The sequence below is a fragment of the Arachis stenosperma genome, chromosome 9, assembly GCF_014773155.1.
Source record: "Arachis stenosperma cultivar V10309 chromosome 9, arast.V10309.gnm1.PFL2, whole genome shotgun sequence".
Lineage (NCBI taxonomy): Eukaryota > Viridiplantae > Streptophyta > Magnoliopsida > Fabales > Fabaceae > Arachis > Arachis stenosperma.
The window spans coordinates 19207849-19221344 of NC_080385.1; the positions used below are offsets into that span (position 1 = coordinate 19207849).

The 13496-nt window shown below is 32.4% G+C and overlaps 2 protein-coding genes across 2 annotated transcripts; both read left to right on the plus strand.

Moving 5' to 3' along the window:
• The first annotated feature begins 4805 nt into the window (after nt 1–4805).
• On the plus strand, nt 4806–5384 carry LOC130949202 (uncharacterized). The gene has a single exon (XM_057877991.1). It carries the CDS (start codon nt 4806–4808, stop codon nt 5382–5384), a length of 579 nt encoding a protein of 192 aa, XP_057733974.1.
• Nucleotides 5385–9856: 4472 nt separating this feature from the next.
• On the plus strand, nt 9857–11495 carry LOC130949203 (uncharacterized). The gene is made up of 3 exons (XM_057877992.1): nt 9857–10234; nt 10464–10471; nt 10703–11495. Exons 1-3 carry the CDS (start codon nt 9857–9859, stop codon nt 11493–11495), a joined length of 1179 nt encoding a protein of 392 aa, XP_057733975.1.
• Nucleotides 11496–13496: the final 2001 nt, after the last annotated feature.

Here is a 13496-nt window from a genome sequence, read left to right on the forward strand (position 1 = left end):
TATAGCACGCACACCTAGATATCCCTTGAGACCTAAAAGGTTCCATGTTGAAGACATACGCCACGAATGCGTCAACCCCCTCAAAGAATTCACTGTTGTCCCTATCATGCATCTACAAATGATTACTTGAAATCATCTTGCAACAAACACCATGAAATTCATCTTACTACACAACTTATTAAAATTTTTAGAAAATTCGAGAGGCTGTCTCCTATAATTAGAATCTCCAACCAAATTTGGTTATTGTTTTCTCACAAACTAAACATGTTTTAAATGTTTTGGCAGAACTTTTTCTTAATTCAGAGACCTCCACCAAATAAATTTAACAGTTTTTATGGAGAAAACAGCTGCAGATGTAAATTAGAACAAACACGAATTCAATAACACATCAAATCCTAACCGTTCTAGTGCACAACCCCTTATAACTCCACAATTTTCTAGCAAACAAGTGTTTCGAGAAGGCGCCTCTATGCGACCTTCTCCCACTTCCATCTTAAAATACTATCCTAGAAAAAGTAAGTCAAACATAAAACTTAAATAATTGATTATATTTAGAGATAGAAAAACTTACCTGAAACTCGGATGCATAGAATATGGAAAAAGTGAACTCCAATTGATCTAAGAAAAATAACACCGTCCTAATAAAAAAAAACTTATTAAATTTACAAGGTAAAACTAATTCAACAAACTAAACAAATTCTTCTAACAGCTCGAGCACTCTCAATCTCACCATACTTAACCTACCTTAACTTAATTTAATTTTTATTTACATTAAATTAACATAAAAAATCCTAATCACAAACTTCATTATACTAATTTAATCAATAATTTGATAATAAAATACCTAACAAAACTCTTAACTCACAAAAAAAAATGAAAAACTAAAAAAACTAAACCAAACCCTAATCACAAATTTCATTACACTAATTTAGTCAATAATGTGATAAAATACCTAAATAAAATCCTAAATTCACAAAAAAATTAAAAAAAAAAAACTATACCAAATCCTAATCATAAACTTTATTATACTAATTTAATAAATAATTTCATAAATTACTTAACAAAATCCTAAACTCACCTAAAAATTAAAAAAATAAAAAAATATGCCAAAATTATCTCTAATGGTGGCTGCAGGATGGTAGAGACGTGGTGGTGACAGGAGGCAGCAATGACCACGAACGCAAACAGCAGCGGCGTTCTTGACGGCTACAGTAGTGACCGACAACTCTAGCGGTAACAACGTCCAGTGGTGGCGATAGCAGAGGCTCCAGCTGGTGGCGGTAGCAAAGGTTCCAGCTGGTGATGGTGATGCCGGCAACTTCAGGACAAAAGAGAGAAGACGAGAGGAGAGAGATAGAAGAGAGAGAATGAGTTTCCGTTTGAATTTTATTCCTATTTTATCGTCGAATTTACCAGCAGAAACTTTTGACAGTAAATTGGATAAACGCAGCGTTTCACTAAAACGATATATCATTGGTCGAATCCACAGAAGATCTGTGAGTAAAGTTGGCGCCACTGAAATAAGATTTCATGTTACTTATTACTGTCGGATTTAGTGTCTGAACATAAAATTCAATGGTAACTAATTTAAAAAACTAAATCTAACTTGTTTCCATGCAAAAGTCACTACTAAATCTGATAGTAATAACTACTGTTAAATCTGTCGATAAATTTGACAATATTCAATATATTTTTTGTAATAGATATAACTTTATTTTGCAATTTGCATAGCTCCTCTATTGTAACTAAAACTCTTCAAGTTGAATATAAATAGCTATTTATCTTGAAAAGTTGTTAATGGAATGTTGAATTTGGTTACATGAATTGTTATTTACTTATTTAAGATTTATAAGTTGTATTTTCACATACTAAAAGATGAAAAAATTTGACTTATTTGCAAATATGATGAAAGGATCATTTTGATTTATTGGTTAACATTAAAAGATTATTTTGATTATTATCTCTATCTACTATTATATATGCCAACTTAAAAATTAACGTGCCACGTATAATTTTAATTAACGGTGTTAATTTATTTGGTGATTAATAATGGAAGGATCATTTTAATTTATGGTTTAAAATCAAGGAACCATTTGATTAGTTTAAAAATTAGAAGATCATTTTGTTTTTCGAGTTAAAACAAAGAGAACATTTTGATTGTTATCTCTCTTCTGAATATGTAAAACGATGAAAGTTACCAGAGTTGAATAGCAGATTTAACGATTAAATAATAGATCTATTAAGTTTGAACTTTACTCTTATTTCTAAGGATGTTTATAAAAGTTTTAATATTGTTAAGATTTTTATTTTTGTTGATAGTTACTATTATAAAAACTTTACTGAATAAAAAAAGATTAATTTATTTTTTTAGATTCAATATTTTATTCTTGATGTTCGTCAACTTCCAGAAATAAAGAATTTGTCAACTATTCATAAATTGTGTAGATATTTAGTAGAAATAAAAAAATTAAAAGTGTATTACTTGATTGATAGATTAATTCGTATAATATCAACTTTTTCAGTTTCTACAGCTACTACAGAGCGATCATTTTCAGCAATGAAGATAATGAAGACAAGATTAAAAAACAAGATGGAGGACGACTTTTTCGCGAATAGTTTGGTTATTTATATTAAAAAAGAAATTGTTGAAAATTTTAGTTCTGATTCAATTATTGAATATTTCAAGTCACTCAAGACTCAAAAAGTACCATTATAAATAATTTTATATTTTTTATATGTAGAATTATTTATTTATTATCTTATTAGTAACCAACTTAAAGAATAATTATATTTATAAATTTTATTTTAATATAAATATTATTATGTAATTTTTATGTTAAATTTTTTGTCCATAAAATTTTTTTTCATGCCAATTTATTGACTAGCAATAAACTTTTTAATGGAGCTACAATTCGTGATAGATTAGTCATTAATTTGTTGAGAAATGCTCTGAGAAATTAAAAACAATTATATCAAAGAAGTAGCTCATTGATTTATCTTGATTTTTTTTAGTGACTTTTGATTTATCTTGATTGAATTAATTGAATCGATCATATAATATAATTATATGTAATCCTAAAAAATTAAAATTAAATAAATATATAAATTACAATTTAATTGAAACTTCTAAAAGCATTTAAAATTAGTATGACAATGTTAGTAACTTAGTTTGGTGGCACATGAATACAAGGCCATGGAGCACAAGGTCCATGGTTTCACTGAACTTTTAGAATTAATAACAAAATCCGTTGTACTGTCCAAAAAAAAAATATAAAAAACCAAAAAATCCATTGTCCTTTATTTGACTCCTCTTCTTCAAGAAGTAGTGAGGTGGTATCTAGGTTCCTCTCACTACAGAAGGAATTGTGTTTCTCACACAGTGCACTATATCTTCCTCCATGGATCTTAGCAAAAATGGCCTAAAATTATTTCATATTCAATTTTGCTTCTTTTGCATTTTCTTCTTCATCTTCAACGTTTTTTCCTTCTTCTCATGCAATTTTTTTACAATAAATACATAAATTTCTTCTTGACAATAGATACATATATAAATTTTTATGGCAAATAAACAAATTTTTGTAAAGAAACATAAGAAGTAGTGAACATAATTTTTTTTTGTTAATACATAAATTTTTTAAAAGGAAACACACAATTTTTTTAAGAGAAACATAGGACACAATCACATAATTTTTTTACCATAAGTATATACTTTTTTAACGGTAAATACATAATCTTTTTAAAGATAAACACAAAATATTTAAAAAAAATAGAAAGTAAACACATAAATGTTTTTTACAATAAATAGAAACTTCTTAACATAAATATATATATTTTTTAAGATAAACACGTAAATTTTTGAAAAGAAATATAAGAATTAATCACATATTTTTTTTACGATAAACTTATTGATTTCTTGAAAGCAAATATAATTTTTTTTTAAAGAGAAATATGACAAACACAAATTTTAAAAGAAAAATGACTAATTAAAAAAAGAGAGATCAAAATCAATGGTGCAGATTAAAAATGGACTTTCATAGGTCATACGTCATACCCTATAAAATTTAATAAGGAATGTTAAGAAATTAGCAAATTTTATTATTTGTAATCATTAATTAGTCATCATTAATATTTTTAATAGTATAAAATTATATTTAATAGTATAAAATTACTCTTTTTTTTTACTAATTAAGTACTGGACAAATTTTAATCAAAATACTAATTTTTAAAATTTTTTCAAACTTAATTAAAAAAAAGTAAAAAAAAAAAACTATTTCCGGTTAGTGCATTATGATATCATCAAAGCAAAAACTCAAAAATTGCCCGGCGTGATCAAATTACAATTTTACCATCGCTCATTGTTTCCCACATTAGAACACTCTAAATAATAACTGTCCTTATTTTCTAAGGTTGGGCTATTATATTGTCATTCAAAGAGAACACGGAACACTCAAATCATTTTGGTTACAAAAATAAAACACAATCAACAGTGTTGCCTTTCTTTTTCCCTCTTTCTTTCCTCCTCAGTCTTTCTTTCTTTGGGCACAATTGAAAGTTTGCAACTAACGGTTCTAGCTATCTCTGCTTAATTAGTATTTAAAACTAATTTTCTTCACGTTGTTGCTAAATCTTTGTACCTTTCTACATTAATCTCCCTGGCTTGTACCTCCTTCATTAAGAAGCGTTAAGCCAGGGTGATGAACAGAACAACATTGATTTATTATTATAGTTATTAATTACCACAAATAATATAAACACAAGAATAATAAACTCATTTATTGAAAAAAAAGGATAAATTTACAAGAAAGATGTCAAATCTAGGTGGTGGATGTTTCTCTCCTGGTCGTGAAATAATCGAAGCTAAGCCTCGCCTTAAGAAGCAACGATCTAGGAACATTTTCAAGGTGGCATTATCAAAGATGAGAGGGCGATCTGAGAAGCCAAAGGCGATTCAAGTTGATGATGATGGATCAAAGAGTAACACGTGGAGGAAGCTTGTGGGGTCAATGAGGACATTGCAAATGCAAGATGATGCTGCGGATTATTATTCTTCGGCAGCAAGCAGCCCTTCAAACCCTAACATGGTGAAATCGCCATCCGTCGACCGATTTGAATCCTTTCCTAATTCTCCTCTCTCAAACTTCGCCTCGAGTAGCCGCTACTCTTCGGCCGTAGGGCTGGACAAGCTTGTAGAAAATGACGAGAGCCTAACCAAAGAAGAAGACATAACGAAGAAGCACGATGATGATCATAGTGATGGTGATGACATGATTGATGCCAAGGCAGAGGAGTTCATTGCTGAGTTTTATCTACAAATGAAGTTGCAAAAATTCAATAAAATGGACCCTCATTATCGAAAGATTAGTCAGAGATCATTAGGTCTATGAGTTATTATTCACGCCCACTTCACTACTCACATGAAGTTCTCCCATACGAAGGATGATAGTTAATTAAAAAAGAAACTTAAAATTCAATTGTAGTTAATTTTATGTAAAGTTGATAGTTAAAGTTGTTAAATAATTTAATAGGTACGAGCAAATTATTATTTAACAATTTTTAATTATCAACTGCATATGAATTCTACCTAATTAAAAATAATACAATTTGCAATTTAGTCAAATAATAATATTAGAAAGATAAAAAAATTTAAATTTATTTTATTTAATATTTATTAATTTTAATAATAATTAATAAATATTAAATAAAATAAATTTTAATTATTTTTTAATTAATTTTTTTATCAAATAATATGTTAAATTATCTAGCAATCTTCACTTACCATCTTCTACTTCATGTGAATAGTTTCCTTTTTCCATGCTATTATCCATATAATGCATGGAAAAGATAAAACACACTTTTTTTTCTTTTTAAATTTATTATATCTTGGTTTATTATGTATATATTCTTTAGAAAGACCGGGCAAAGTGGAAGCCCTTCTCGAAGAATATGAACATTTATCTAAAAGATTATTGTACTTTAATTAAAGGAAAAAAGGTTTTAGTAGTTAAATTATAGTCTTGTATTTCTAGCTAATTTAATCATTTTGATCCTTTAATTTATAAATTACATGCAATCTTATTTTGAAGAATATGTATTATAAAACATATATTTAGGTTTAAGTGTATGCTAAGATTGGATTATATGTTTTCATATTATATTCATCGTGAATTGATTAAAGTGAATTAGGATATATATAACATGGATTAATTAAATTTAATTTTTTTATTAATAATTATTTTTAATTAAGAATTTATTAGGTTAAGTTTCTTATGTTATTTTTATTTGCTATTATATTTATAGAATATTAAAACTACAAAAGTATAAAAATTATATTATTCATAAGTTATGTATGTGAAGTAATAAATAATATGATTATATTTAATTGGGTTAATTGACCTAATTCGATTTATATGGAATATAGTGGATACTAATAAATCGAGTTGACCTAATTCGATTTATTATTGAACAGTCCATATATAGTAAATCGAATCAACTTAATTCGATTTAGTACTGGTATAGATTATTAGCATTTATGTTCTAAAGTTAATAGAAAATAAAATACCTCCCATTTGGATTCAAATAAAATACAAAAAAAAAACGAATAAGAATAAATATCTAATTTTTGTGTTTTAGTTTAAATGTCAGAAAATCTATATTTTTATAAACTTATGAATTTATTTTAAAAATTCATTAAAAATTATTCATTGATTCATTAGCATATAAAGAATCATTATCAGAACTTTTGATTTTGAAAATATTAATATAAAGGATAGCCCTCCAAATTGGCATAGGACTTAAAACTTAATTTTTTCAGAATTAGATATAACAAATAGTTATACATTATGATACGACTAACTATATATATTTATATAATATGTAATTTGAGAAATAATATATTTAAAATTTTAATTGAAATTTTAATATATAATTAAAACTTTATATATATTATTTCTCAAATTATATATTGTATATAAATATATATAGTTAGTCGTTTTATAATGTTTAACTTTCTGCTACTTCTGACTCTAAAAAAATTCAAGTTCTAAGCTCTATGTCACTTTGAAGGGCTATATTTTATATTAACTTTTTCAACATTAAAAATTTCGGTAATGATTCTTTACATGCAAATTAGTCAAGGGATAATTTTTAATGAATTTTTAGAAATCGTTTATTGTTCCGTTTTAAATTCATAAGTTTATGAAAATGTAGATTTTCTTGAATTTGAACTAAAATACAAAAATTGGATATCTATTCTTATTCTTTTGATTTTTTTTGACATTTTATTTGAATTCAAATAGAATGTGTATTTTATTCTATATTAACTTTAAAACATAAATGTCGATAATCTGTACTAGTATTAAATCAAATTAAGTTAATTCAATTTACTATATATGAGTTGTTCAGTAATAAATCAAGTCAATTCGATTTATTAGCATCTACTCAGTTTTCTTATAAATCAAATTAGGTCAATTCAATTTATTAATATCTACTATGTTTTATGTAAATTAAATTAGGCTAATTTAAATTAAGTCAATTCAACTTATATAAATAAATATGTGCATGAGACTTTTGACCTAACGATTTTTATTTTGAGACATTCATAAAATATTAAAAATAGTTTGGTTTAACTATGTGTTTTACTCTAAATTTTGGGCTGATTTAATATTAAACTAATAATACACAAACCCCACAATGCAAGTGACTTTCGAACAGGGACAATGCTTGAGTAGGAGAAAGAGAATGTGGCACAAGAACTTTTTCTAAAATTGACCGCCCAAATAAATGATGATTTTGTCCTCCACACAAATAAATCTCTAAGTACACAGTACTACTGTACTAGTATAATTTAATTTATCCCCTACTTTATTTTATTGAATTTTTTATTATATCTGATCTAAAATTGAAATTACATTGCATAAGTGAATTATAATTTAAATAATAATTATTATAAAAATTTTACTTTTATTAACATAAAAAAATTATTCTAAAATACCACTTAAAAATTAAATTATTAAAATTTTTTTAATATCTACATTATTAAGAATGATTAATATTTGTAAAATTTAGAGACAATAAATGTAACAACCACTCCTTCTAAAAATAAAATTAAATTCGAATTTTAAAAATCAATTAGGAGATGAATTTAGAATTTTGAATTATGGATAGAAATCAATTTTTGGCGCCATTGCCGGGGAGTTGCAACAGTGTGCTAAATTATTGATTAGTGTAAATATTTTTATATTTACATATTTGTTTATTTTCTTTTTATTACTATGAGCTGTATGTTTCTTTCATTGAATGACACGTTCACTACCTGATACGAGCTTGGCCACGTTTAATCCGAAAATTGAAAGAACTATTTCCCGTATTAGGCGAGTTCGGCGTCGGTTAGCCTCTGAGGGTGGTGAAGTGGTTACTACCAATTCACCAGTCTTATCTGAGGGCGAATCTACCCTATTTGAGGAAGAAACAAGCTTCTTTTCTACTGAATCTGTTGATTTACGCGCAGGTAATATGGCGGAGCCCAGAAGGATTACTCTCCAGGAAGCAGGAGCTCCAGACTTTACACTGCCACCGTTTCAAGCACGTCAACCAAATATGGTGCAGATTTTGAACTGAAAACCACGCTAATCAATCTACGGCCTAAGTTTCATGGCTTATCTGCCCAAGAGCCTCTCAAGCATCTCAGAGATTTTCAGACAGCTTGCTCAACTGTTAGGCGTCATGGTGCAGATGAGACCACTATTTTGCTATCCGCCTTCCCGTTTTTTCTTGAGGGCAAGGCGAGGGAGTGGTACTACACTCAACCTGAAGCAATTGTTACTAATTGGGATACGCTCAGAAGAGAATTCTTGGACAAATACTTTCCAGCTGAAGTTACTGATAAACTGAGGAAAGAAATCTCCTGCATTATTCAAGGTGAATCAGAGACTCTTTATGAGTATTGGGAACGCTTTAGGAACCTCCTAAACGCATGTCCCCACCACATGATTGACCAGTTGGTGTTGATTAGCTATTTCACACAATGTATGAAGCCTCAGGACAAGACTACATTAGATGGTCCGAGTAATGGCTCTCTGAAGAAGTACAAGATGGCGGCAAAAGCGTGGCAACTGATCACCGATCTAGCTGAGTCTACTCGGAACACCAGGCATAGGAACAACCATCCCAAGACTGTTGCAGAGGTTTTCTCTAGCAGTGAGACTACTACTCTCACACAGACTCTGAGTGAGATGACCAACATACTGAGGCAGATACAGCTGAATCAACAACAACCTCAGCCTCCTCCACAACAACAGTGTCAACAGCTGGCCCCTCAAAGAGTGTGCGGAATATGTGCATGCTATACTCATTACACTGATGAGTCCCTGCAACTCCAACAAGAAGACACCACCTTGGCAGCTACCCATAACTTCTATGACCGCCCGAATCAAGGATACTATCAGCAAGGCGGTAATTATAACCAAGTTGGGAACTACAATCAAGGTTGGTAAGATAACTCCAACCAGGGATGGAGGGATAACTCCAACCAGGGGTGGAGAGGTAACTCCAACCAAGGATGGAGGGACAACTACAACCAAGGAGGTAGAGACAATGGTGAAAATCAGAGGTGGAACAACAACAACAATCAGTAGAACTGGTCTCAGCAGAACCAAAACCAGCCTTACCGAGCACCTCACCAAAGGCAAGTCCAAGGACCTCAAAACAACCAACAGCAAGTCCTTCAAGTCACTTACCCACCTCCCTCTTCCAATGATGAGTTACTTCAGTCTATTGATCAAAGACAAAAGGCCATGAAGAACACGCTTAACTCTACCTTGAACGGTCTGACCTTTGCTTTACAAGCTCTGTCTCCCAGATGGGATCATCAAATACCTCAAACAATCAACCTGCAAGCTCTAGTTCACTTCCGTCTCAGCCTTTACCCAACACCAAAGGAGGAATCAATGCCATTACTTTGAGGTCCGGGACTACACTGCAAGAGAGGAGTCATGAGGAGCCAAGCTCAAAAGAAGACGTTCCAGTTGAAAGCACTGTGGGGGTAGAGGACGCTGAAGAAGAGGATGCAGTACAAGACATGGTTGAAGAAGAAGCAGCTCAACCAAGGAATGGAGCACCAAGGGAAGAAGAAGAAATAAAAGGTGCCATTCCTATCCCATTTCCACACCTTGCTAGGAAGCCCAGAAAGAAGATGGAGCTAGACCCCAAGATGGTGGAGATCTTCAAAAAGGTTGAGGTAACCATTCTCCTTTTTTATGCTATTCATCAGGTACCTAAATATGCTAAGTTTCTAAAATATTTATGCATGAATAAAGATAAAATACAGGATTTGGAAACTATTCCTCTAGGTAGCTCTATTTCTGCTTTAATGGGTGCCATACCGAAAAAATGTGGGGATCCGGGTCCATGCATGGTTACTTGTACTATTGAAGGTGTACAATTTTTTGACTGCATGTGTGATTTAGGTGCGAGTGTGAGTATTATGCCATTATCTGTATATGATGCCTTGAGGCTCCCTCCCTTAAAAGGTCGGCAACATGTTTTGTTTTGGCAGATAAAAGCATAATCTCAGTTGTTGGAATTGCTGAGGACATGTTAGTGAGAATTAAGGTGCTAACATTCCCTATTGACTTCTACATTTGGAAATGCCCCTAATGACTCAGGAAGACCATCATCCATCCTGCTTGAAAGACTATTTCTGAAGACTTCAAGGTTCAAGCTGGGATGCCTTCTCAAGAACTTACCCGTTTAAGATAGATGGCAGAACATTGAGCTTCAATCTAGATGAAGCTATGAAGCACCCACCGGAAGATCACTCCATCTTCCAGTGTGATATTATTGATGAAACTGTGGCTGAAGTCCATCAAGAAGAAGTAGAAGAGATGCACATGGAGCAAGGTGCAAGTGTGGAGAAACTCTCTGAGCTTACTGAAGACACCTTGCCACCACAAATAGCTCCTGATGATCAAGTGCCTAGCAATGAGCAGAAAATGGAGTTGAAGCCCCTTCCACCTCACCTCAAGTATGCTTACCTTGAGGATAATCAGACGCTCGAAGTTATCATTGCAAGGGAACTCATTTTCCAACAGGAGGAGCAGTTGCTTAGTGTGCTGAGAAGACACAAGAAAGCTATTGGGTGGAGCTTGGCAGATATAGTAGGGATCATCTCTCAAGTCTGTGAGCACCATATATTTTTAGAAGAAGGAACAAGGCCTGTTCGTCAACCTCAAAGGCGGCTGAACCCCACTATTCTGGAGGTGGTCAAGAAAGAAGTGACTAGGCTGCTTGAAGCTGACATCATTTATCCAATCTCGGATAGTGAATGGGTCAGCCTAGTGCAGGTGGTGCCAAAAAAATCTGGCGTCACAACAGTGAAGAATGATCATGGAGAGCTCATTGCAACTAGAGTGAAAAATTCCTGGAGGGTGTGCATTGACTATAGGCGTCTCAACCAGGCTACCCGCAAGGATCACTACCTGCTTCCTTTCATCGATTAGATGCTTGATCGCCTGTCAGGTAAATCACACTACTATTTTTAGATGGTTACACTGGCTATTTTCAAATTCATATAGCTCCTGAGGATCAGGAGAAAACTACTTTTACATGTCCCTTTGGAACGTATGCATATAAGAGGATGCCTTTTGACTTATGTAATGCACCGACTACATTACAAAGATGCATGATGAGCATTTTCTCAGATCTTTTTGAGAACTGTATGGAAGTTTTCATGGATGACTTTAGTGTGTATGGTGATTCGTTTACCCTTTGCTTGGATAGTTTATCTAGAGTATTAGACAGGTGTGTTAGTTCAAACCTTGTATTAAATTTTGAAAAATGTCATTTTATGGTACAATAAGGTATTGTTCTAGGACATGTTATTTCTAATACTAGTATTTCAGTTGATGCAGTAAAGGTGGATGTCATTTCTGGTTTACCTTATCCCTCATCCACAAGGCAAGTCCGCTCGTTTCTTGGTCATGCATGTTTCTACCGGCGATATATCAAGGATTTCAGTAAGGTAGCACTGCCTTTATCCCGACTAATGCAGAAGGATGTTGAGTTTGAGCTGAGTGCAGACTGCAAGGAGGCGTTTCATAAGCTAAAGATCGCCTTGACCCAAGCCCCTATTGTGAGAGGACCCAACTGGAGTCAACTCTTTGAGACAATGTGTGACGCCTCCAATTACGCAGTAGGAGCGGCACTGGCTCAGCGCGAAGGTAAGGGCCCTTTTATAATTGCCTATGCATCTAAGACCTTAGACGTTGTTCAGTCTAATTATACTACCACTGAAAAAGAGCTTCTGGCTATTGTTTTGCTCTAGATAAATTTCGAGCCTACTTACTTGGTACTAAGGTGGTAGTGTACTCAGACCATGCAACTCTAAAATATTTATTAGCTAAGAAAGTGTCCAAACCAAGGCTAATACGTTGGATATTGTTGCTGCAAGAATTTGATTTAGAAATTAAAGATATGAGTGGTTCCTAGAATTTGGTGACGGGCCACTTGAGTTGCCTAGAGCACATTAAGAATGACTCCACTCCTATCAATGATGCTTTTCCATTTGATAGCTTGCACGCAATATCTAAAGTAGTTCCTTGGTATGCTCCTATAGCTAACTATTTGGTTAGTCATACCTTCCCTCTTGATTTTACTAAGCATCAAAAGGACAAGCTTAAAAGCGAGTCCAATATTTATGGGATGACCCATATTTATGAAGATGTGGTGCTGACCAGATAATTAAAAGGTGTGTACCACAGTCAGAATTCCAGTCAATTTTAGAGGCCTGCCACTCTTCAGAGAGTGGTGGATATTTTGGTCCTCAAAGGACAACTAGAAAAATTTTAGACTGTGGATTCTGGTGGCCCACACTATTTAAGGATGCCACTACTTTCTGTGAATCTTTCCCACCATGCCAAAGGTTTGGGAGTATATTCATCAGTGCAGGTAAGAATTGCTTCCACCCATTTAGAACATAATCAACAGTTAACAATACGTATAAGAAACTATTAGAGTTTGGAAATGGACCCATGAAGTCAATGCCCCAAACATAAAAAATTTCACAGAACAACATAAGTTATTGGGGCATCTCATCCCTCTTGGATATACTCCCAAACCTTTGGCATGGTGGGCAAGATTCAGAGAAAATAGTGGCATCCTTAAATAGTGTGGGCCACCATAATCCACAGTATAAAATTTTTCTAGCTGTCCTTTGCGGACCAAAATGTCCACCATTCTTTGAAGAGTGGCATGCCTCTAAAATTGACTGAAATTCTAAATGTGGCACACAGCTTCTAATTATCTGGTCAGCACCACATCTCCATAAATATGAGTTATCCCATATATAATATTTGGACTCGTTTTCAGCTTGTCCTTTTGATGCTTAGTAAAATCAGGAGGGAAGGTATGACTAACCAAATAATTAGCTATAGGAGCGTACCAAGGAACTACTTCAGATATTGCGTACAAGCTATCAAATGGAAAAGCATCATTGATAGGAG

Coding starts and splice junctions, on each gene's coding strand:
- LOC130949202 (XM_057877991.1), top strand. CDS start 4,806: ATGTCAAATCTAGGTGGTGGATGTTTCTCTCCTGGTCGTGAAATAATC.
- LOC130949203 (XM_057877992.1), top strand. CDS start 9,857: ATGGGATCATCAAATACCTCAAACAATCAACCTGCAAGCTCTAGTTCA.